The following is a 24,005-nucleotide window of genomic DNA, read 5'->3' as shown; positions in this document are numbered from 1 at the left end:
CGCGTCACGGCTGAGCCCGCGGGCGGCTGAGGGGGCGGTGCGGCGTCAGTGCTGACGTCACCGCCCGCGCGCGGCCTCGGCGGAGGGAGCCCCCCCGCGGGCCGGAGGGCAGCGGATGGCCGCGGGGATACGCGCCTCCCCCCTTCCGCCTCCCCCATCGCCCATCTCGGTGCTGGGGCCCGGGGCAGGCGGGGAGCGAAGCCCCGGGGCCGGGCCGGGCCTTCCCGCCCAACCCCATCATTACGGGCCCGACCTGCACGGCCGGTTCGGGCCTTCCGGCCTGGGGGGGCCGCGGGTGGGGACGGGGACGGTGCCACGGCGAGAGAGCAGCGCTGCGGGGGGCAGCGAGCCGGACCCTGCGGCCGCCACAGTCCCCACCACTCGCCCCCGTCGCCCCACGTGCCCCCATCGACGGGCCGCGGTGGGAGCCATGAGCCAGGCCCCACGCCCAGGCCTTGGCCACGTCCCCGTTGCCCCACATCCCCATTTTCAGGCACTCCTCACTCACAGCTTCCTTGTCCTAATGAGCACTTACCAAAGGGCCCAACCCTGCGGTGTCCCCAGCCACCAGCACTGTCCCGAGTGTCCTCATCCTGTTGCTCTGACCCTTTTTCCCCAGATCTCCCTCAGATCTGTTAAGGTTTGTACACCGGCACTGGGGCCCCAGCCAGGTCCCCGAGTACCACCACAAACAGCACCCTCACACCTCATCACCCTGACCCTATGTCCCCAGAATATTCCCCAGATCTGCTACATCCAGGGCCTGGTTGAAGGGCAGCCCGACGCAGTGCCGACCCAAAGGCCACGGCGCTGCCACCTGCCCCAGGGCAGCCCTGAGTCACCGCCGTGGGCTGCGAGGGAGGGACCAGGCCGGGAAAACAGAACCGCTGCCCCGAGCCCCTGCGGGGAGCACAGAGGGGCCGCACTGCCCCCAGGGCCTGGAATGGTCCAAAACAAGAGGAAAAAAAAATAAAAAATAAAAAGGAAAAACGAGGAGGAGGAGGTTTTGACGTGTATTTTTAGTTGCTTAGCGCAGCCCTGAAATATTTCGGCAGCCACTCCCTCCGCGTCGCAGGCGGCTGCGGTGTAACTATTCCTGTGCTGCTGCCTCCCCGGCGAGCGCAGCAGTTATGAGTCACCACAGGCAGCCAGCAGGGACACGGCCCCGCCAAACATCACGGCCGAGGGGAGATTTGGGGACCAGGACGGGGCCCTGGGGTCACCGCGGTGGCCCTTGTGCCCTCCCCCCGCTGAGCTTTGAGCCGTTCTTCCTCCTCTCCCGCTGCTGCTTCTGCCTCGCTGCAGAGCGCTGGGGCTCGCTGCCTCTCAGCCACGTTTCTGGGGCAGGAAGGGGCTCGGGGAGCACACAAGGCCACAGAGCTGCAAGAGAGGGACAGCACAGGATGCTGCTCGCACGCAGGGACCGAAATGCGCCTGTAGAGGCGGCGAGACGCAGGGGGAGCGGTGAGGAAGGGCTGCTAAGGGTGCAATGAAACGAAAGCAGAACAACAGCACAGCTTCGCAGGGTGACGGGAGGAGGTGGACGATTCTGCCCTGAGCCAGAGCCAAAGATCCCTTTGTTCTGGGGCGCTTTATCAACTCAGCACAGACCGTAACTCCAGCGCGCGCCGCTGCGTTTCCTTCTTCAGGCGGGCAGCCGTAACGTGGAGTTTCTGTGGCTGGAGGCAGGGACTAGAAGGGAGGGAGCAGGTCGGGAAGGGAAAGTCTGACACAGGGCTCAGGCTGCGCTGCCTTGAAATGCCACATCGGTGTTTACTCGGAGCGAGTTTCCAGCAGGGAGGACACACGTGCCCTGTTCCCACTGCTGGGCAGAAGGCGTTGTGCCTGGTTATCCAGGCACAACGCCTTCTGCCCAGCAGTGGGAACAGGGACCCAGCTGGGGGAAAAACCACCACTTGAGCCCATTTCCTTGAGGATTCGGTACCGACAGGACGGCCAGCAGGGGTTAGCACGGAGCGGGCGCAGTGCTCACCGAGCAGCAGGCACAGGAAGGAAGTTGGCGACAGGTTGGCGATTTATTCCTACTCACCACTTGGCACAAGGTTTATAAACGTTTAAAAAAAAATAAGTGTATATAAAAGCATGTTCTTGACTGGGTTTCTCTTTCAAACAGCCGTGACGGCAGAGAGTAGGTAAAAAAAAAAAAAAAGCAAACAACCAAACAACACAAAACCAACAAACCTTTCAAGAATGAGTTACAATATCCGCTTTTACCCCAAAATTAAACTGTTTCATTCATTCTCCGAGTTCAGGCAAGGCCCAGAGCCCCTTTCTCTCCCCCCCCCACCCCCATGCCCCCATACAGACTTTCATTTTGGATCAGCCAAGATTTTTTTGGGGTGTGTTTCGCTCATGAAACCCTGCAGCCCTGGGACGGAAGACTCAAGAGCAGCCTGAGCTCAAGATACAAAGGGCCTCCCCTCACCTACAGGAGGGGCAGGCTCCCTCCTCAGGGGAAGATGTGTGGGCTGTTACCAGAAAATGAAATGACAAGTAATGGCAGTGAAGTCAATCCCCACGTATCGCAAGAAATACGCTCGGGAAATACTGTTGTAACTCAGGAATCAGACTGCGTGTCACAGGCACAAGGGAGAAAGCATTCAATGCGGGGAAAAAGAAACAGAACGTTTCATCTTAACAGCTCGACTGCTTTCAGGAAGGGAAAAAAGAAAACACAGCCTGAAAACAAACAGAGAGGAGCGAGGGGCACTGCAGCCTTTCAGAAGAAAACATAGGAAAGCATTTCCTTGAAAGGGAACTTCTAATCTGAAGTCAAATTAGATATACGCTAATTGGGAAACCCTCACCCGTCACAAAGCTCTCTTGGAAACAACCCCTGAAGCCCAAAGTGATATCAGTGCCAGTTCTCCTTTAAGCCACAGGGCAAAGTCAGCCCTGACCTGCAGAAGCAGAGGGTAAGGAGCCAGCCCAAAAGTTGGTTTTGCTCAAACACAACCGAACCAACCCCTAAGACCGCTCATGTAAAGATCCTCAAGTTCAGTGTTTTTAAACCAAAACGCCTGCTACAAACGCAACGAGTTGCCAAAGTTTCAAGTATTAAAAAAAAAAAAAAAAACCCAAAACAAAATGAAAAACAAACCACCAACAACACAGCCGATCCTGAAAGTGTTTGCCTTAGATCTTACAGCAATATACAGGAGGTTCTTGTAAATTAAACGTAGTGACCCCGAAAAATTAAATAGTGCTGAAGTCAGGTCCTTAACCGCAGATGGCTTTGTTTTTTTTAAACATTCCCAATTACAGACTCGCTGGCTAAAAGAAGCCAAGAGCTTCACTTTATCAGATCAAATCACGAGGGGCTTCCAAACAACATGATTCGGGCACGGATCGACGGAGGAGGAGCAGAAATTAAACTCATGGCAATCCTGAGGTGCTGAAACTGAAGAGCGTCGCGGCGCTGTCCCTGGCCGGGGTGCAGGCAGCCCCTCACTGCTTTGCTGATTGCCTGCCTGGCTTTTTTTCCTGCTGGCCTCTTCCGCTGCCTGGTATTCCTCGGCCACGGCCACCAAACACACCTATGGGGTGAGAAGAGAGAGCAGAGACAGACAGCATCGGCTTAAGCCTGAAACATCTCCCAGAGCTTCGCTGTCTGTTGTGTTTTCCCAAACGTATGCTTGTTCTATAGCCTTTGTAAGAGGCAGGGAGGGGACTCTTACACTTCTCCCTCACCGATTCCAGAGCCCTTCTGCATTCACCAGGGGCACAAACTTACCTACCGACGCTGGCAAGCTCAGCAGTACCTCTCTGGTGCCTTAATGTGCCCTCTGGCTAGCTGTGTATCGTCATAAATTCAAGTTTACCTCTTTTGGAAAGCGAAACTAAGGAAGAGAGACCCAGTTTTAAACCGAGCATCTGTCAGCAGTGGGATCAGCGTTATGCTGCGCCCCCTGAAAGCTGTAAAACCAAACCAAAAGCAACAAAGGGAGTGAATCAGTTTCAAGGCTGCTCAGCTACAGAACAGAAAAAACGCATCCCCATCTGTCACCACCTTGCTTCTGGACAGGGTGATCCATCAGCACACGGAGCACAAAGGCAGCAGTCCCTGGGGGCTGTGATGAGACCCAGACACCCTCATACCACGTAGCTACATCCCTCTCTGTGCTGGGAGCTGCTAACCGCCTCCAGCCCTGCCCTCCCAGCTCCAATCCGCTGCAAACAATCAGAGGAGCTTGCTCTGAAGCCCTCTGCTCTGGTTGCTCAGCTGAGACGTGTCTAAACCAGAGAGGAAAAAAGATTGCTCCTAACCCTGCAGCCCTTTGGAAGCAGCTGGAGCCCTGCGAGCACCCCGAGAAGCTGAGCAGAGACTGCACTACTTCTGCATTTAGCAAGCCACGAAGACGAAGGATTACCAGTGTCAGAAACAATAATCCTTTCAACTGTGTGCACAATTATAGCTTTACTTCTGCCTGCTGGCCTCTCAACAAGATTGTCCTGCCCTTTTTTTTTTCCCCCTTCATGTCTCAGTAATGAGAGCCAAACCTCTTAGCTAATTAGCAAATGCCGAAGCTTCCCTTTAAAATATTCCATCAGCGAATTTAAGCTGCACATCAAAACAGCAGGGAACTCCACCTCAAACAGAACGCGGCCCCGCTCTCCACAAGGTGGATATTTCCACAGCAGAGAAAATACTCCAGCTAAAACGTTTGTCCAAATTAACCATATCCAAAAAGCTGCTGGGCCAAGTGCTTTGGCCACTGAAAAGGGAAGGAGGAAAAATAAAGGCTCCTTCAGAATTGTAAAGGTCACTTCTGCGTGCTCAGAGCTTTTGGGAGGCAGCACAGGCAGCAGAGGGGTTTTCCTCCTGAAGTCCCCGGGAGTCGTGGACGCGGTGCTTGGTGCTTGGTGCGTCCCGGGGTGGCACAATGGCCTCGGGTCCCTCCCAGTCCTACCGGGATTCCTCGCATAGCGCAGACTGCTCGTTAAGGGCGCTCTGCGAAGATTTGCTCTTTGGCGGCTCCGTCCCCGGGGCTGCTTTTAAAACCCAGATCTCCTGAGTTGAACTCAATTTCATCGTAGCAAGGAAGCTCGCCTGGCATTTAAGCTCCCACTGCAGGCTAAGCCCGTACCGAGGATCCCTGGGGCTGGCAAAGGGGCTGAGCACGGTGACCACAAAGCGAATTGCAAAGACATGGCAGGAGGCGTGAGCACAAGAGAGAAACGGCTCGCAGGCGTCCAGCAGGACTGTGCTCAGAAGGGCAAACATTTCCCCAGGCTGAAGTGCTCCAAGATAACCCAACCATGAGAAATGGGACAGGGAAGGGAGAGCTGGGTTGACCTATTTCTACGTAAGTGGCAACCTCCCCTTTTATCAGAAACATGAATTATTCATTTGGAGCAGGAGAAAAACAAACCCTCAGGTATCTTATGTTAGGAAAAAAATAAAAGAAGAAATCAGCAGGCCACAAGATCAGAAGTGCCATCCTAATGGGAGAAAAGATGATGTTTTCCTACCACTGGGATGGTCAAAGCCAAGTCCAATTTCAAACAGAACAGCCACTTGTTTCCCTCCCAGATTTGCGAAGCCAGCAGACACCAGAAGTTTGGTGGGGCCGTGTTCTGGAGCTAGCCAGGAGGGGCAGAAACAGGCGGGTTCAGAGACTCTCTTAAGCTCCTGCCCAGCCCAGGAACGAGGCAGGCTCATCCCTGGCACGTCTCTTTGGCAGAGGCTGACTTACAAGCTAGGCAACACGCTCACTCAACTAGATCTTGCACAGGAGCAGCTCCAGCTTCTCATAGATCAACAGCTCTGGGTTCAAAGCTGAGAAGCATCAGCCCTTCCTTGCACAAGAGGCAGGAATTCTGCTTACCCCTCTCTGAACTGAAAAGCAAACAGGATCGTTACCTCGTCCAGCACCTCCAACACCACGGCCTTTCTGTTGCTTCTGCTGTTGCATCCCACCACGGCCTCTGCCCTTGGACACCACCTCTTCTTTCACCATGTCAATTATTTCATCGGGGATCCGAAGGTATTTAATTGTGCTGCCACGAATGTAACACTCTGGCATTCTCCAGAACTTGTCACCATCCTGTCAGGGAGCAATGTGTTAGGCTAAGAACAAGAACACGTGCCCTTACGTTGCTTTTCGGCACTTGAATATTTCCATCACTTCTGGAGAGTGTGACAGATACAACAATCTTTTCTGAAAGTATTATCCATAATTAGCTGCAAAATTCCTCTTTTCTCTCCAAAACACACAGCCCTACAACCTGCTGGGGACGGGGGGCATTCAGCCACGAGCCACTGAAGTTTCAGCTCATCCACAACTGCCTTTGGCTTTCATAGAAAGTGAAGAAGAGGCTGAGGAAACAGCCCCTTCCCTTTGCTTCTCGTACAAGAAGAGAAACGAAAGTGGGACTGGAGAGGGAAACGTGATAAGTTACACACAGCTGCTGCAAACGACGAACTCTGGCAACGCAGGGCAGTTCCAGCAGAGGTGAATGCACAGATTTGCCCTGCAGAAACCCCAGCCAGAGTCACCTAACAACTGCACTCCTCTGTGGCGTGGATCGAGCACCGAGGCAGCGTCCAGCTGGGTGTGGGGTGCACGCAGCAGGCGCACAGGAACTGTGGCTGTGGAAAATAAGAGCTTACAGATCACGTTAAAATAAACCTTCGGGTGCCAAGTTACGGAGCAGCTGCCTCTGTGTTTTGTTTGAGGCAGTTTCAGGGCTTTGCTAGGACACAGCCCATCAGGGCTTCAGCTCCTGTGGCTGTGGGAATAGGAACTGCATGTGAAAGCTGAACAACAACTGATGTAAGTGGGAGGAGGGACGGAGCCTCGTGCACTCGGCTCGGCTCTGCTGCAGGGCTTGGCTGGGCACAGGCTCCTCGCAACTATCGTACATGGTCAAAGTGTCCACAATGTCTCAGAGGAGTGGGTGAAACCAGAATGCCTCGTTTCACCTCTCCGGGATCAAGTCGGCCCCCCCCCCGCTTCAGAGTTATTTGGGGCAAAGCAGCATGCACAGGCAAGCCCCGTGTGCGCGAGACAAGGCGGAGGAGCAGCCTTCTTCAAACAGGCACCCAGCAAACCCCACCCTGCCTGGACCCGCCCGGCTGTGCTTTGGCTCCCGATGCAGGAAGGGATCGAGCCAGGTCCCCGGCTTCCTCGTTCCAGCTCCCCGGGTAAACAGCTGCCGCCCGCCGCCACTCCGTGCCATCTAGTGGCTGGTCCCCAGCGTGTCACCAGAGAGGCTTCCAGCAGCACTACAGGGGCTTTAGAGGGTGGGAGCGAGCTGCAGGTCACTCACTGGGAATAAATGCTGAGGAAGTGCTCTGCCCCCAGCAGCACAAAGCCACTTTCTGAAGAAGCGGTATTAAAGGCCAGTATCCCCTGTTCTGCAGGCACCAATGAGGCTTTGCCACTTGCCACCCCTTCCTGCAGAACCTCTTTGCCCCGCCAATTTGTGGATCCACACATTTTTAAGACTCACTGCTCTGCCCTGAAGGTCCTTCTTAAACCTTTGCTCGGTCACGTTTATGTGCAAACATCTCCATGCCCCAGCACTATTGGCCAATACCTTCCTGCCACGGGTTCAACGGGCACGGAAAGGCTGCAGAAGGGTTTTCTGGAGAACAAGGGTTTCCCTGACAGCCTCTCCCACAGACCTCTGATGTTCTCAGGCACAGAGAGCAGCAGCAGCCGGCATGCGGCCAGGTGCAGGCTGGCAGGGACAAGACCAGACACTTCTGGCTGAGGTCAGAGCTTAAAGCACAGATCCCAATCTTCTGGAGCACCTTTGGCCATGGGCAAAAGTACCAGACGAGGCACAACCCGGGTAAACAAGCGGCCCTGATTATTTTTGATGTGGAGTTACAGGGCGAGAGGCGGGCATCGATGAAAGCCAGCGCTGCGCTTGATGGGACTGCACGGAGCAGGCACTGAGGATGCAGCTCAGCACTGGAATGGGGCCTGTCATCAGCCCTCCACACCGAGCGCTCTCACCCTGCTCTGCCGCTGGGTTCATTTGTTTCTTACAGCTCATAAATAACTGCATTACATTCGCACTCAGAGCAAAAGCAACACCCTCAGAGGAGCGAGGACCTCTGTGAGTTCCACCCAGCTGCAGGGCTGGGGACCAGGGGCTGGCAGCACCGGGGCTCTCCAGGCAGAGCGGGGGTCTCCAGGCAGAGCAGGGGTCCCAGAACTGAACAGCCATGCCGGTCCTTACCCGTGAGGTGCAGATGACCTCCCGCAGGTTGATGTTCATCCAGTTGTCGCAGCTCACCAGGTGCCCGTTGTACGTCTCTCCATTCTTCAGCTCCACCAGCTGAAAGAAGCGGGGGTCACCAGGCAGGCACTGGGCCCGGCAGGGCAGCGCCGAGCCCGAGGCCACAACGGGAGTGGGACGGGAGGGCCGGGACTCACCATGGGGTGGTTTTGCGCCGTCTTCAGCAACGACAGGGGCAGCTGTGAGGGAAAGAGAGACGGGACTCAGGAACCGGGACACGGGGACTGACTCGTATCTCCGCGCAGGCCGCCTGGGGCGGCGGGGAGGTCCAGGCCCACACCCACCACCCCCCGGCCCGCCCCAGGCCAGGCCCGCACTCACCATCGTGCCGGAACCGCGGAGCCGCCACCGCGCCGGGCGCTGCCGCTCAAACCGCCCCCGGCCCCGCGCGGGGCCAATCAGAGCGCAGCGCAGCCCCCGCGGAGCCAATCAGCGCGCAGGACCCAGCCTCGGCCGTAAAGCATCGCCGAGGCTGCCGGTCCGCAGCGTCACGACAGCGCCGTAAATCGAAAAGCGGGGCGGGAAGCGGCGGCGCGCCTAGCGTGCTCTGCGGGCCCGTTCTGTTCCGTTCTTCTCAGGAGGAGAACCAGCAGGACCGGGAAAGCCGGGCATGAAATCACCGTAGCGTTCTATACGGGTTTAACGAACCCCACCGGGGCCTGACCCCGCGCTTCCCGATAAAGCCGTGAGGCGGCTCTGGGCTCAGCCCCTCCCGGGCCGCTCCATCCCCGCTGCCACTCCCGGAGCTCGGAGCGCCCCAGAGCTGAGGCGGCCCCGCTAACCGCCCCCCCCCCCCGCGCGCGCGCCTCGCGCTTCCTGCCCGGCGGCGGAAGCGGCGCTCAGGAGCCGCTCTAGGCAGCGAGGCGGCGTGCGCTCTATGGCCGCGCGGGGCCGCTCTGGGCTTTGGGGCGGAGCGCGCTCTATGGCCGCGCGGGGCCGCTCTGGGCGTTGGGGCGGAGCGCGCTCTATGACCGTGCGGGGCCGCTCGCTCAGTGCGGTGCGGCCGCGGGCCGGGTGGGAGCGGAGATGGAGAAACCGCGGCGGGCGGTGGTGGTGACGGGTACGGGCGGCGGGATCGGGCCGGGAGGGCGGGCGGGGTAGGGCGGCCAGGTGGGCTCTGCTTCCCTTATGTGAGCGGGGGGCGGTGGAGGGAGCCGGGGGCTGCGCTGCGGGATGGGGGAAAGGAAAAGAGGGGCACGGGGGCTGCGGGGAGGGCGTGAGCGTGAGGTGACCCTGGGGTCATTCTGGGGGGTGCAGGGCGCAGCCGGGGGGTGCAGGCTGGGGAGGGGGTTACAGGAGCTGCCTGCGGTGCGGGGGGTTGCTGCAGGGGGGCACGAGGTGATGCTGAGGTCCTGCGGGGGCTGCCCCATGTGAGGGCACCCTGGGGCGGGGCGGTGCTGCCGCGATCCTTTGGGGTGGGCAGCAGCGGGGGCCGACGCCGGTTCCCCCTGGGAAGGGCTGACGGGGGGGTACAGAGGGGGCTTGGTGCGTGGGGACACTGCCACCTGTGTCCCCTGTGCCACGGACATCGCTCCGCGTCCCGAGAGCGGCAGCCCCCCCAGCCCCTGCCGTCCCCGCGTGTCACAGCGCGGCGTTCCCAGCCCGGCTGAGCGGTGACCAAACAGAAACCTTCGGTCACGAGGTCTCCCCCGGTCCCCGCAATACTTCTGTTCCCCGTCTTCCAGCTCTCGGGGGAGTCTGCTTCTAAAATGCAGAGCTTATCTCATCGGGTCTGCCCGTGGTAGCGCGTCGCTGCTGTCACGCTGGGTTCCTTTCTGAAATTGCGTTCCCATTCAGCGCTGAGCGTGTCAGGCTGAGGGCAAGCCTTATTTATGTGCCGTTTCTTTTTTAGAGCTCTTTAAGGAGATAATCCCATAAAGGTCTGCGCGGTGGGTTCCCTGCTATGCGCCTGGGAGGGCCCCGTGGTGCGTGCGGGATGGCTGCCGCCGAGTTTGGTGCTACCCAGAAAGTTGCTCATCTTCTGTAAAGGAATCGCGGCGGGGATCAGTGTGGAGGATGAGTCAGAGGGGCGGCAGCCCGCTGTGCTCTTTGTGCCAGCTCAGCTGGGTTCAGAACAAGAGGTTTTCGTTACGTTGGAGGCACCTGGAGTGCTGCAGCCTTCCGGTGCGCTTTGTAGAGAAACCGGCCCAGCGAGACACGTGCTTGGTGTCTCTCATGCTTCCAGTTTCTTTATGGGAAACAACACCTGCATCTGGATCTTGTGGAAACCTTCTGAAGATTTATTCTGGGGAGATGTGGACGCTGGTTCAGTTTGGAGGCTTCGGTTGATATGGAGATCCCACCGTCCCCGTACGCCGTCGTGTGCAGCGTAACCCCAGCATCACCTTCTGCTGACAGCACGCAGAAGCTTTCCATTAGTGTGTCATGTAATATTTGTGGTCGTGCTCCAGTCCTTTCACGAGTCAGATGAAATGTATGCCTCCTGATTGCATCAGGCTCTCAGGGTGGCTCTGACATCTTAAATTGAAGCATATTGATGCTGCACCCAGATAAATGCCTAACCTTTGTGTGCTTGCTCAGGAAAAGATGTTATGGATTACTAGTTAACTCTGAGTTATTCATTAGGAGATGCAGATGTGGGGAGTTAAGCGTTTCTGTAGCGCTGTCGTAACCTTTGGTGCTCGGGGTAGGTGGGTCAGCAGTGCTTTGTTTGGTTCCTCTGAAGACAGCAGGGATCTTGGTCAAGGCGTGAGCAAGGGAGGAGTACAGGAGGCAGACTTGTCCGTGTTTGTGGAAGCATCTGTTGTGGGCTGTTACAATCAGGATTAGAAGATCCAGTCATGATCCTCACTCTGTGCCATCACTCAACTCATCCGTAGTGAACACGCGTTCCTAACCTGGTCAGGAAGGAAAAAATACACCCCCAGTAAGGACTGGGTATTCCAGGCAGTGGGTTTTCTTTCAGAACACGTAAATCCGAGGAGCGCAGACCGCAGCTGTCGTGGTCCGAGCTGCAGGGCTGAGCTGCTCACCGGGGGCTTTTGTTCTCTTCCAGGGTTCGGTCCCTTTGGGGAGCACGCCGTCAACGCCAGCTGGATCGCGGTCCAGGTAACGCTGTAACTTCGCCCTTGGAGCAGCGCCCGTCCCCTGCCCGCACGCATTGCTATTGCAGCTCTTCTCTAGCTTCTGCCCTACCCACTGAGCTCAGCTCGCCCCGTATCCAGGCGCTCAGCTGGGCGATGGTTTGTCCGCTCCTCAGAAAGCAACCCCTTCTCCAGTAGGACTTAATGAGGTTGAGTTCACATAGCGAAGGCAAGTAAGGAATTCCTAGGCTGACTCCCTGCGTGTGAGAGAAGTGAAATGGCGCAGGGAGTCCGGAGTCTTTCTCCGCCACTTAGCAGAGAGAATTCAAAATAAATAAACCAAAAGGAATTTGTATGTTTTTCTCTCAGCTGCAGCCTGGGCCTGGGTGAGCGGGTTGACCTTTAAGCCCTCTCATCTGTAACAGGGCTGAGCACGTGGGGCTGGGGTTGGAGTGCTGGTGGAGTGGCGTTGCTTGAGCAGGTCGCAACGCGCTGTGACACCGCACGAAGAAGCCAAGCTCTTGCTAAGCTAAGCTAAAGCCAAGCTAAACCAGAGCTGAGGTGCTGCGTAGCATGCTGTGAAGGGTTAGCTTGGACAGCGCCGTCACGTTCTCCCAATTCTTCCTTATTTGTTGCTGCTGGATGTGGTTTATGGCAAAGCCACTGGGAATTCAGGATACCTTTTAGTACAGCTGCCCGGGGAATTGAACCTGCTTTTCTCCCCAGCACGTCTCTCTTCCCTTCAGAGCTTGGAGATTAATATCTTCTTTAGAATGCTTTTAAATTCAATCACAAGCTCTAATCAATTACAGTCAGCTGATGTCCAGATGTCTGATGTGCTGGCGGGTGAGGGGACAGGAACGCTGGGAACCTTTGGCTCTGAGAGCCACTGGTGCTGAACACATCTGAGCTGGGTTTGCTCAGCCAAGTCTGGGGAGAAGAATGGTGTGTCCCTGGAGTGCAGCGATGGGGGCAGTTGTTTCAGTTTGTTCTTGCTCACGTAATGTCAGTTCTATCTCACAAGCTGGTTTTCTGCTGGAGGAGATGCACAGAAGAGCATTGTGCTCGTGGGACAGGGAGAGCGGTGCGTGTTGGGCTGTTCCTTACAGAAACAAACCTAACGTGTGATTTGTGTAAGGAGAAGCAGCCCCTCACCCCTCCACCCTGCTCTGCTGATGGGTGAAGCGATGGAGTGCATCTGGAGCTCACTTTAAGTGCTCAGGGATGCTTCAGGAAGGTGAAACCACACCAGAGCCCGTCTCCCCCTGGTCCCATCCTGCAGCCGGGAGCCCCGGGCGCGGTGTGCCCAGGATCCCCCTCCCCTCGCCCCGTCTCAGCCCGAGAGGCCCAGACAAAAAGGAGCAGCATGGCTTTGAGCACAGCGAGGTGGGCTTTGTGCGAGTCAGACGGGGCCCTGGCGGAGCGGCGTGGACACAAAGGCGTGTCTGAGTTGCTGAGCCCCAGACGGTGTGATCTGCATTTTAATAGAAGAAAAATCAATTAAACAATCTTCGTAAATCCTTTCTAGCTCCAGGGCTGAGCCAGTTCTGCTTTATTGCATCTTTTATTATCCCGCATCCCGAGGATACAATTCCCTGCTTTTCTTTCCTGGCCCCTTCGCGGTGTTGTTTGGGCTCCGTTGCAGAGCATGGACACGGTGTCTTTTCCTGCAGAGAACTCACTGGAATCCATGAACTTCTGGTGTCGCTGCTTGTTTTTCAAGCTGCGTTATTTTTGAACACACGGTTAACGCGGAGAATGTCTGACCTCCAGGTCCTGGCAGCAAACACTGGGGTTAAATAAATGCTCGGGACCTTGCATGCTCAGGAGAGAGATTCCAACTGAATTCCGAGGGGCAGATCACTTCCTGCAGCTCTCGGAGCCTTGTGGTTACAGCTCTGCCTTACACCTGTGCTGTTCCACGCTTTCATCTTCTTCACGTTTGGTTGGGGGCTCTCTCCAGCTGCAGCTCTGCAGGAAGCGGTGAGGGACGTGGTGCTGGCACGGCCCAGGTGTGAACCGCCGTGCTCCATCCCCATCTCACCATCCCCATCTCACCATCCCCATCTCACCATCCCCATCTCACCATCCCCATCTCACCATCCCCATCTCACCATCCCCATCTCACCATCCCCATTTCACCGTCCCCATCCCACCGTCCTGTTCCACTGGAGCGCGTCTGGCAGCGCCGGGGCCCAGCGGAGAGGTCAGGGAGCAGCACAATGGCTGTCAGGGTGTCTAGACAGACCTGATAGGGATATTAAGGGCTGACAAAGGAGCCCATTGTCCGGGGGTCAGGGAATCGGTCAGACGCGTTGGTTTCTCTGTGTTTGTCAGGTACACGAGGCGGGGGATAATGAGTTGTCTGGGGGCAGAGAACATCTTTATTAGTGAATGGGGGGGGGGGGGGTTAGAGGAGAGCTGTGGGCCCGCAGAGCGCCGTGCTTCAGGAGCTCGGTGGAGATCAATGATGAATTCCTACAATTAACGCTCCGGAGCAATTCCTAAAGAGCCTGCCTTGTGTGTGAGCGCTCTAATTTGTAAACGAGTGCCTTCATGAAGGCTCCACATGAAGCAGCCAGGTTCCGAAGGCAGGCTTGTGTAAAGATGTGATGAAATGTCACTTAGCATCCGTCGCTGGGTGCCAGGCACCAGGCGGTGCAGTCAGCCTGCACGGCACAGGTGCAGGAGGAGCAGGAGGAGCGAGCGATGGCTGCTGCTGGGCCGTGAGCATCTCGCTCCCACCTTGAATCGCGTTGCACCCGCCGTGGTTCCGCACACGTGTGGAAGTTTGGGCTCAGAACTTCTGTGCAGAAGTGGCCGATGGCGGTAACCACCGAACCAAGCCACGGCCACAGCGCGATGGGATGGGGGAGGTGGGGGTGGAGGGGTCCAGAAAGCTCGGCCGTCTGCACTGCTCTCCTTTAAGGATCCTTTGGGTTGGAAGGGGCTGGTAAAGGTCACTCGGTGCAACTCCCCGGCAGCAGGGGGAGAGCTGATGTGCTGCGTGCTGCGCTGCTCTCCGTGTGCGTGCAGGCAGCACGGGTTTGCTCTTTGGGACAGCAGCCCCCAGAGGTGACAAATGAGACTGCGTGGTGCTCTCGCTGCTGCTTCCTCTGCACAGCGTCTGCTTCGTGCAAGAAGTGAGCAGGACTCCGCTTCTAAAAACAATGAAGCCGATCCTTTTTCTTATTGCTTTTATTATTTTTTAGCGTGGCAGTTGCTGGTTAAATCTTGTCAGGTCGCTCAGTCCTGCACCATCCCGGCAGAAAAAACCGTGTGTGGGCGCGGGTGGGGAGGTGGCCCCGTGGGTCCTGGTTCTGGCTCTGTTCCTTCAGCTGCTCCTTCCATGGGACCCCTCTCTTTGGGGTCCCGTGCAAACCAGCAGGAGAGCTCTCATTGCGCTGTGGCTCTGGGGGGAGCAGCTCTTGCTCTGGGCTGTGCAGGCGCTGCTGCCACCCCTGGGTTCTGCACTGTGCTCTCAGCAGTGCACGCTGCGCCCGACCCGTGGCTGACCGCCTTGCTTTGTCCCTTTCTTCCCACGTGTTCCTAGGAGCTGGAGAAGCTCGGGCTGCGAGATGGCGTGGACCTGCATGTCTATGAAGTCCCAGTGGAATACCAGACAGTGCAAAGACTCATCCCTGCCTTGTGGAAGAAGCACAGTCCACAAGTGAGTGAGGAAAGGGAGGAGAAAAGACGGAGCCCGTGGCTGAGGCGCGTCCAGCGGCACCGTGCAGCACCGCGCTTTTGGCTGCGTCCTCCGCGAGAACGTCTCCTCTTTTCTCATGGGAGCACGTGAATTTGTGGCGTTTTGTGGCTCACAGCGAAGTGCTGCAGCTCACGGGAGCAGCCGGCGTGCAGGGCTGTGCAGGCAGCTCCGCTCCGTGCCACCCCAGCTGTGCTGGCACTCGTTGGGCCTTAATTAATTAGAGCTGAGGCTGGGGGGGACACGAAACTGTGCTGTTGGTTGCTCCGAGGGCTGAGTGCGTGCTACTCGTGCAGGAATTCAGGTGCAGGCTCCATTGGTGCTCACTGGGAACTGGGGGCTGTTGGTTGTGCACCGCTGCGCGCCGGCTGATCTAACGTGTTTCTTTTCTCTCGTAGCTGGTGGTGCATGTAGGTGTGTCGGGTATGGCCACCACTGTCACTCTGGAGAAGTGTGGCCATAATGTGGGTTATAAGGGCTTAGACAACTGCCGTTTCTGCCCAGGCTCCCAGTGCTGCGTCGAAGGCGGCCCAGAGTGCATCGATTCCATCATCGACATGGACGCGGTTTGCAGGAGGGTCTCAGCACTGGGGCTGGATGTCACGGTCACCATCTCTAAGGACGCCGGCAGGTAGGGGACGTGGTGCCCCGTGGGGAGCAGGCGCGTGCTGCGACGTGTGCTCGCCCTGCGCTGAGCTCCCATTCTCTGCTGGCCCTGCTCTGTTCTGCGGTCGCACGTTGGTGATGGGAAAGCGCGCGCTCTCTGCGCTCTGTCCTAGATTGGGCTGAAGCAGTGGCACGCTCACAGCACCTGACTCGCGTTGCGCTTTTTATTGCAGGATGCTGATGCAACGCCGAACAATAAGAGCACGGTTCGCCCTGCCCTGCAGTTTGCACGCTTTATTTGTCCCGTGTTGCCACATCAGCTCTATTTTTATGTTTCAGGTACCTGTGTGACTTCACTTACTACACTTCCTTGTACCAGAGCTGCGGGAGGTCGGCTTTTGTTCATGTGCCCCCATTGGGAAAGCCCTACAGCGCGGAGCAGCTGGGCCGGGCGCTGCAGGCCATCATAGAGGAAATGCTGGATGTTCTGGAGCATTCCGAAGACAAAATCAATTGCCAGCACGAACACTGAGAGCGGGCAGGAGCTGTCCTGGTATTGCACTTCCTCAACTTCTCCCCTGCTGCCGAAGCGCGGGGGGGAACGGTCTGACACGGACAGAGCGAGAATCAGAGACAGAAAAAACCCCGCTTCCAGAAATTGACTTTTTTTTGTTTTGTTTTTTTTTCTTTTTTTGATCAAACGTGCACATTTCAGCCCCGGCAACGAAGGAATCGAGATCCCTTCTCTAACACAGCACCTGCAGCTTCTCGTTGCCGGAGCGCGCGTGCTGTGCTTTACCCAGAGCTCATCTGCCGGCCAAGCAGCAGCCGCTGAGCGGTGCCGCGCTGCGAGGATGGGAGGTTTCTCAGCCAGGCTCGGTGCTGGGGTGCAGGAATCGGTGGCCCCGCTGTCTGATGACTTGCTGTTGAGCTGGAAGATTTGCTTGCCTTGCCTTGCCTTGCCTCTCCTTTCGTTTCTGCTTGTTGGCCCAAGTGGCAGGTCCTGGTGTGAAGGCGGAACTGAGACGGGTTGCAACGGTGCGAGTTTGTTGTGAAAAAAGCCGACGCAACCAACACGACCAAGTGCTCGTTGGACACGAGGAGCCTCGGAAATCGCTTTTGAATTGATAGAAGTTACAGTTGCTGACTGCTCCTCCCCCCCCACCCCCATTCGTCGAGGCCTCGCTCCCACGCTGGCTGATGCGGCTGCAGCTGGAGGGGCTGTGCTGGGTTCCCTCCGCTGCGGAGCAGGAGACCACTTGTCGTACAAGGAGCGATCTGAGCTCGCACTGAATCCTCCCCGAGGTGCTCAGTGCTGGGTCAGGGGCGTGCTCCCGTGCTTTGTGCCAGCACGGCGTTCCACGTGTGCGCAGAGCAGATCGCGAGCGGCTGGGGAGCTTTGCGAAAGGCCACTTGCTCCACAGGAGATCGTTATCGCGGTCTCTTGGTGCTAGCTGTTATTTTTAAGGTGAAGGCTGAGTAATTTATAACTTCCTTCGCTGTGAACTTTTGTTCTCGTTAAAGGTTAGGGGAAGAGTAATGTTTAACTTCGATTCCAAGCTGCCACCGCCGCGCGTTCTGGGCAGGGGCTGATGCGTGGCCGCCGGGGCGCGGTGCCAGGGGACATCTCCCATCTCACGCCTCCTCCCCGCGCTCCAGGGGCGGCTGTTGGCTGCTCCCGTACAAAGACACACACACAAGAATCTCTCTGAAAGCTTTTAGGGCGTCGCTCCTTTGCAATTCCCTCGTGCTGCAGCATCCCTCGGCGAGAGCTGCTGCCTGCATCCTGCAGCCGCACCGCGGGCGTTGGGTGCACGGAGGGCAATGCTTCCCTGGCTGAGTTTGCCTTCCAAGCGAGTGCTCTCCTTGGCTTTTTGAGGCCACGCAGCGCCCGCCAGGCTGTGGCAGGCTTTCTGATCACTAATTTATTCTATTTAATATTGTGCTTAAATATCCATGGCTCGAGATGGCTCTCGAATGGCTGAGCCCTTACCTCCGCCTGGGTCTGCTCCTGGGCCTGGGGAGAAGCTGTTGTCGCGGGGCTGTCGGAGCCGCTGGGCTTTTAAAGCAGGAAGGACGGCGTGCTGGGCCGTGTGGCAGAGCTCAAGCGCGACCAGATCCTCGCAAAACGTAATTTATTTCATCACCTCTTGGGTTTCTTTCATTTCTTTTTTTTGACAATTAGTCCTCAGAGATGCCGTCTGCAGAGGGGCTTTTGGCGGTAGAGACGTTTCGTGTAGCGAAACTTTTTAAAGAAATGGCGTGAAGCTGAGTTCGATCTGACCTGAATGAAACGCTTCGGCTTTTTTTTTTTTTTCTTTTAAAGCCTTTTTCGTTAAACGAGTCGATTCTTAGCGCTTTCTTGCTGTAGGTGAGTGCGTGCAGGGGGGGGATCCCCGGGGTCCCCTGCAGCTCGGGTTGTTCCGGGGTTCAGGAGCGGCGCGGCGCTGCGTGCCAGGCTGAGTTTCCTGCTTTCTCTTCCAGACATCCCTGAACAGGACTTGCAGATTTGCACTGATGGAGGAGACCTGTTGCCAACGGCAAACGCGTTCGTGAGCGAGCGCGGGGCGTTGAGGTTTAGTGTTAATGACGGGGCCTGCAGCTGAGGGTGCGTAGAAGTGGAGTGTTGGGATCTGGAGCTGTCTGTGGTGGGTGCGCTGAGGAGTGGGGTGAGGGTGTTTTGGGGGGGGAGAGAGAAAAGGGGGGTTCCCATAGGGGCTGTGATGTCCCGTGTCGAGGTGCTGGCGGCGTGGAGCGGGGGTTGGCTGTGGTGCTGGGGGGTTGGTGGTGGCAGGGTGATGGTTTTGGGCATTAAATGCTGCAGAGGGTGTCAGGGAGCTCCAGGTACCCGAGAACTCCTTCATCCCCAGGGGGCTGTGATGTCGGGCCGTGTTCCCTTTGGGTTAAATGTGGCCATCCAAAAGAAGAAATAATCCCATGAGCTTCCGAGCTCCTTTACCCGAGAGGTCGATGGGGCTGTGGCCGAAGGCGAAGCCAGAAGCTGCCGGCATCCCCGGGGCAGCGCTGTGCCGAAGCCCGGCGCCTGGTGGGATGCAGTTCTCGCTGACCTGGAGCTCTCCCCAACCCGGTGGTGCCCTCCAGAGCGTGGGGAAGGACAGGAGCGTGGGGAGATGGTGAGAGGAGCTGTGTGCTTGTGGCGTGGGGTGAAGGCTGAGCGCTGCCCGGGGCCAGAAAAGCTCAGAGCGGATTGAAACCGAACGCTGCTGCTGCTCCGTGCGGGGCAGGGGGGGGGGGGGGGCTGCAGCGAGGGGCTGTGCTCCGTCGTGTTCTGTGTCCTCTGCAGTGAGCTCAGCTGTAGCATTCAGACTGCAGAGTCAGTCAGCGCCGTGCAGGCGATATTGAACCTTCCAGTGCCTCAGTCCTCCAGCACAGGGTGCTGCGCCGTGTCCTGACCGCGGTGCTCTGCGTTCCTGAGCCGGGCTGCTCCACACCGGTGTCGGCGGGCGGCTGGGTTCTTTGCAGCAGAAACCCCCAGTGCTTTGTGATATAAGTGCACTTTTTCTTGTAACTTGGATTCGTGTCTGGTTCGTGTCTGACGTGGCCCAAGTGATGCTCTGCCGAACCTGCAACGCGGGAACAAAGCTGAGGATGCTGTGAGTTCCCCATTGAGTGAGCAGAGACCTGAGAGCTGCTCTGTCCCATCCGTGTTAAGGCAAAGTAGAGAACCAAATACCTCCCCTAGGTAGGAATTAACGGTAGGAGATGAAACGATACGCTGCCCTTAAATACAGCTCCGTGCTACTTAACTACACGTTCAGGTTTTAGATTGCACCAGCTTCTTACATTGCCAATGTTTACTTTGATTAACAGGGAGTGCCTTGTCCTGTGCTGGGCTCGCTCCGGGAAGCGGAGCAGAGTGATGGGGGCTGGGGGGCCCTGTGCCCAGGGGGGGGAGGGGGTGGAAGGACCATGGTCAGTGCAGGGGGCTCTGAGCTCCTTCCCCCACCTGGTGAAGGAGCTCTCGGGGTTTCCTGGAACGCACTGGGATGTGACAAAGGGAAGGGGGGGGGTCCTCTCCTTGCCTGGGGAGGGCAAACCCTTCGGGGTTACATCTGCTCAGTAAGGCGGTGCGTGTCCTGGTGCTGCATTGCCCCCGTCCTCCTGTTGTTGTGCTGATATCACCTTGGTCTGAACGGGGCCCTCGGGCGTTCCCTGTCCGTGCTCCTAGGACTGCTGGAGCTGCAGCTCCGAATCCGTTGGGGCTTCTGTTCTTCGCAGTGTGTTCTTGCAGTGCCTTGTAACCCCAAACAGTCTGTGTGCCCCGAAGGGCTGTGTCACAAAGGGCCGCTCGCCTTCCTTCCGCTCGCTATTGCTCCACTGGACTTTGTAACTGAGAACCTAAACCCATGTTTCAAAGTAAATAAAGAGTTTAACTCTGCCTCGTGCTGCTCTTGGACGGTTTGGGGGTTTCTGAAGGTGCCTTTTGGGGGTGGGAGCAGCGTGGCTGCAGCTCTGGTATAGGGGGATCCACGTGGGGCTGGAGCGGGGCACGAAGGAAGGATGTGGCCCATGAAGCCGCAGGGCACCGCGCTGTGGCACCACGGAAAATCCTGTTCCTCCTCCCTGGGAGGAAGGGGCCCGCACCCCTGAGCAGCAGCAGCACCGCTCCTCCTTATGAATTGGGGAAGCAAATGCCGCCTGGGGCTTTGTCTTTGCCAGCTCAGCATGGATCCATTCCGCTCCTCACTCCGGCAGGCAGCGGTGAAGCCACGCGATGGACGATGGGGGGCACGGGGCACTGCTGGCCAACGCTGCCGCAGCCCCTGAGCCCCTCCAGGGTTTGTGGCAGGAGTGGGACGGGGAATGGAATCCTGCTGGCCTTGGGGAGGCTGCCTGCTCTGTGTCTCTGGCTGCACAGCTCGGCGCGGGGACGCGGTGCCGGGTGCTCACGTGCCCGCGGTGCTGATGCAACGCTGGGGCTGCAGCCGGCTCACGAGGTGTCGGTGATGTCACGCAGCGTGTGCTGCAACCTGAGCTCCGCGGGGAGGGGTGGGAGCTGCTGCTGCTGCTGCTGGGCCCCGTGCACTGCGTTCCTCGGGGGCAGTAGGGGGGGGTCTCACTGCAGGGCAGCTCCCAATGGACCCTTCCCCTGGCATCGCCCCTCTGGGAGCCGCTCTGTTCCTCCTGCTCTGTCCCCCTGACCGAGGTGGGACATTGGGACGCTGGTCAGCTGGCGCCTTTCCCCAGCTCAGCTGTGAACCAGCAGCATGGGGGGGCCCCAGGAGCCCAGCACCCCCAGGGCTGTCAGTGGAGTCCATCCCTCTGCCCCATGGAGCCTTTGGGGCTGCTCCCCAGCTGCCCAGTGGCAAATGGAAAATGTCAAAGCGCTTCTCATTGCCCAGAGCCCAACGTGGGGCGAACCTGGGGCGGGGGCTGGCAGCCGCCTCCCTCTGTTCTCTTCTCCTTTCGAGTGCTCCCCACCCCACTGATGTGGGCTCTTATCAGCCCCTGTTTGTGCCCGCAGTGCCTTGGCACCAAAAGAACCCCCTGACATTCCCTGCTTCACTGTGCGTGAGGTCAGGCTGCCACGAGGAGCTCTGTGCTGCCCTTCCCATAGGTTCCCCCAGCGCTGCAGGAACAGGGATGGGAACAGGGACGTGCTGGTGCTGGGAGCTCCGCTGTCAGATGGTGAATGACACCATCTCAGGAGAGATTTCCATTTTTGGCCATAGGGTTTGAGCAATTTCCTGCCTTGCACAGGCGAAGGGGTCCGGGGCTGGGGTGAGTGGTGGCTGTGCGTGCCGTCAGGTCGGGAGCGTCGCTTCCAAGTGGAGCAGAAGTCTCATATTTGGCGAGTGATGTAAGCGCAAAACAAAGCGAGAGGAGTCCCAGTCCTGCTGCAGCAGCACCGAGGCTGCCCGGGCTCACCTGATCCAGCCCCTTTGTTTACAGATGGCCAAAGGTCGGGCGGGTTCTGTTGTGCACATTCATCATGACAGCACGGGGAGGGCATGGGGCACAGGACCCCAGGCTGCAGCCATCATTTCTGAGCCCTCCGTGCCCGTATCCTTACCACCAAGAGAGCAAAGCTGAGTGCAGCGATGCTGCAGTGCTGCGGGCTCAGCCGTGTCACCCAGCCCTCCAACAACTGCTGCTACTGCGGCGTGCCCAGCGCTCGGGCTCTGGGTCGGCGCTGGCAGCAGGTGGAGAAGTGGGAGCCCCATGGTTGCCCTCCTCGGGGTGCTGCCGCGCTGCGGGCGGTTTAGAGGGGAAGTGGTGCTGCCCGGGTTCCCCTTCCCCTTCCTTCTGCCGTTGGGTCACGGTGCAGCGCTGCAGGTGGATGCCACGGGTTCCCATCAGCAGCACCCCCCATGCATGGTGCCGGATCTCATCCTGCCTAGAGGTGCGCAGGGAGGGCACAAAGCTGAGGGCACCTTCCTGTGCTCCCCGGTGCGTGCCCTGAGCTCTGCACCGTGCTCCCACCCGTGCTCAAGGCAGGAAATTCCTCCGTGGCTCCACGTGACCTCCAATAGAACGCGGTGCTGATGGAGGTGGGAGGATGCCACGGAGGTTGGTTCTGATCGTGCAGGCCGGCGAGGACGCGCCGGGGAATTTCCCAACAGATCCTTCGGCATCCGCAAATGCTGCTCTGAAAGCACAAATTTTATTGCTGTTGCCGGGCTGTAAAATCTCCGGCTTCACCGCTGGCGCCTGTGGGAGGAAAACATCCGGCTCTGCAAACACTTTGATGCTCCACGCGACCCTCAGCGCATCGCATGCGGCACACGGCTGAGCCCACAGCTCCAAGAGAGCATTGACAGCCAAAGCAGAACTGCGGGAGACAGAGCTCGCTGCGTCGTGCTCTGTGGATGGGCGGTGTGACTGCTGCCGGGATGGGAACTTTCTCCACCACCCGCACAGCTCAGATCCCACGTTGGGGATTGCCATCCTGCTGGGAGCTGAGGTGCTCAGGGACAGCGCGGTGGCCCCGTGCCATCAGCATCTCCACGTGGCCGCTGCTCACCCCACAGAGCTGCTCCATGCCCATGTCTGTCCATGGGGATGGGGACGTGCCACCGCGCAGAGCCCGATGGCGGCACACGGGGATGCTGAGCTGTGCGTGGGACGCAGCGCTCGAGGAAAGTTGGCTCTGGTGGCTGCACTGCTGGGGCTTCCTCAGGAACCAGCCCAGAGGAACCAAAACTGTGGCAGGCAGAAGCTGCGGGCAGCAAAAGGCAGCGCAAAGGCAGCTGAGGGGTTCCCTTCATCTGTCCATCCCACCATCCATCCATCCATCCCTCCATCTATCCCTACATCTTTCTGTCCATCCATCCCTCCCTCCCTCCATCCATCCATCCATCTATCCTTTCATCTTTCTGTCCATCCCTCCATCCCTCCCTCCATCCCTCCATCCATCCCTCCATCCATCACCCATTCATCTAACCATCCACCCCTCCACTCTTCAACCCCTCCCTCCCCCCATGTGTCCCTCCATCCCCCACCCCTCCCTCCACCCTGAGCAGCACAGCGTGGTCGCAATGACCCAATCCCCCACGTGATGCCGCTCGTGCTGATGAGCTGATGCTTTCTCGTGGCTGTGGGTGAAAACCTTGTTCTCCTTTCTTTGCCTCGGGCAAACGTCAAGAATCTGGGTGAAAAAGGCAGAAATAATGCTCGTGCCCAGCTGCCGAGATAAGCGTAAATCGTGGATCATGGGCTGGTGGTAACGCCACAGAGCAGCCGAGGACCGAGCGCTTGGCAATGAGGAGTGCGGCCACATCACCTCGTGTGCCCCCATCAGGTCACCGTGCACCATCCCCACGCGGGGTCACGTCCCCCCTGCCCACAGTGCGGGGGCAGAGGGGTGGACGCTCCCACCGACCCCACCGCCTGGTGCCTTCCTTCCGCCTCCGGTCTGGGGGTGACTGCGGGGCTCTGCCCTTCTCTGACCCCTCTGGGTTTGCTCCGTCCTCCTGCTGCCGCAAAAAGCCCCGGTGGAGCCCAGCCGTGCTCGCTCCGTCCGTTCTCCTCCACGAGCTCTTCCCGTTGCCACGCAGCTCCACATCAGCGCCGCTGGATCCGAGCCACCCGCACCCGGCGCCGTCCCAGGAATGATGCAAACCCCGAGCGCGGTTACTTCAGGGAGAACCGGACCGGGGCAGGGAGGGACATGCGGCAAAGCCGGGCGGCGGTGTCATCAGCCGGAGCCCGCTTTGGGAAGTGCCGCTCTTCAATCGCGGCTCCGACCCGCACCGCCCGCACGTGTTGGCACGCGTCGCGCTTCTCAGCGCCCTCCCGGCACCGCGGGCGGAGGGGACAAGGAGAGAAGGGCGGGCGAGGCGTGGGGCTGGCACACGCATCCCCGCGTGCCCGCCGCTCTGCGCCACGTGCCGCCCACGAGCCCTCCACCCCCC

The 24,005-nt window shown here is 58.4% G+C and overlaps 2 protein-coding genes and 1 long non-coding RNA gene across 4 annotated transcripts; 1 reads left to right on the top strand and 2 right to left on the bottom strand.

Moving 5' to 3' along the window:
* Nucleotides 3,140-8,995, bottom strand: LSM4 (LSM4 homolog, U6 small nuclear RNA and mRNA degradation associated). Its single transcript, XM_021378550.1, has 5 exons — nucleotides 8,596-8,995; nucleotides 8,412-8,453; nucleotides 8,215-8,313; nucleotides 5,885-6,068; nucleotides 3,140-3,557 (listed from the first exon to the last, which is right to left on the bottom strand). Exons 1-5 carry the CDS (start codon nucleotides 8,596-8,598, stop codon nucleotides 3,469-3,471), a joined length of 417 nt encoding a protein of 138 aa, XP_021234225.1. The 5' UTR covers nucleotides 8,599-8,995; the 3' UTR covers nucleotides 3,140-3,468.
* PGPEP1 (pyroglutamyl-peptidase I) lies at nucleotides 9,175-16,313 on the top strand. Its single transcript, XM_021378549.1, has 5 exons — nucleotides 9,175-9,334; nucleotides 11,291-11,343; nucleotides 14,872-14,988; nucleotides 15,423-15,655; nucleotides 15,970-16,313. Exons 1-5 carry the CDS (start codon nucleotides 9,301-9,303, stop codon nucleotides 16,160-16,162), a joined length of 630 nt encoding a protein of 209 aa, XP_021234224.1. The 5' UTR covers nucleotides 9,175-9,300; the 3' UTR covers nucleotides 16,163-16,313.
* On the bottom strand, nucleotides 22,234-22,962 carry LOC110388849. Of its 2 annotated transcripts, none has more exons than XR_002433007.1 (2): nucleotides 22,616-22,962; nucleotides 22,234-22,454 (listed from the first exon to the last, which is right to left on the bottom strand). It is a non-coding gene; the product is annotated as an uncharacterized LOC110388849 (long non-coding RNA). The 2 variants fall into 2 exon arrangements; XR_002433006.1 differs by having other exon boundaries at nucleotides 22,234-22,423.

Source organism: Numida meleagris, chromosome 27 (assembly GCF_002078875.1).
Source record: "Numida meleagris isolate 19003 breed g44 Domestic line chromosome 27, NumMel1.0, whole genome shotgun sequence".
NCBI classification, from domain to species: Eukaryota; Metazoa; Chordata; class Aves; order Galliformes; family Numididae; genus Numida; species Numida meleagris.
The sequence above is the reverse complement of the archived record's forward strand: the minus strand, read 5'-3'. Positions and strand labels throughout refer to the sequence as shown.

Coding starts and splice junctions, on each gene's coding strand:
- LSM4 (XM_021378550.1), bottom strand. Junction 8,314..8,411: donor CGGCGCAAAACCACCCCATG/GTGAGTCCCGGC, acceptor CGCTTCTTTCAG/CTGGTGGAGCTGAAGAATGG. Junction 6,069..8,214: donor AGGTCATCTGCACCTCACGG/GTAAGGACCGGC, acceptor GCTCCCTGACAG/GATGGTGACAAGTTCTGGAG.
- PGPEP1 (XM_021378549.1), top strand. CDS start 9,301: ATGGAGAAACCGCGGCGGGCGGTGGTGGTGACGG. Junction 9,335..11,290: donor GCGGGCGGTGGTGGTGACGG/GTACGGGCGGCG, acceptor GTTCTCTTCCAG/GGTTCGGTCCCTTTGGGGAG. Junction 15,656..15,969: donor ATCTCTAAGGACGCCGGCAG/GTAGGGGACGTG, acceptor TTTATGTTTCAG/GTACCTGTGTGACTTCACTT.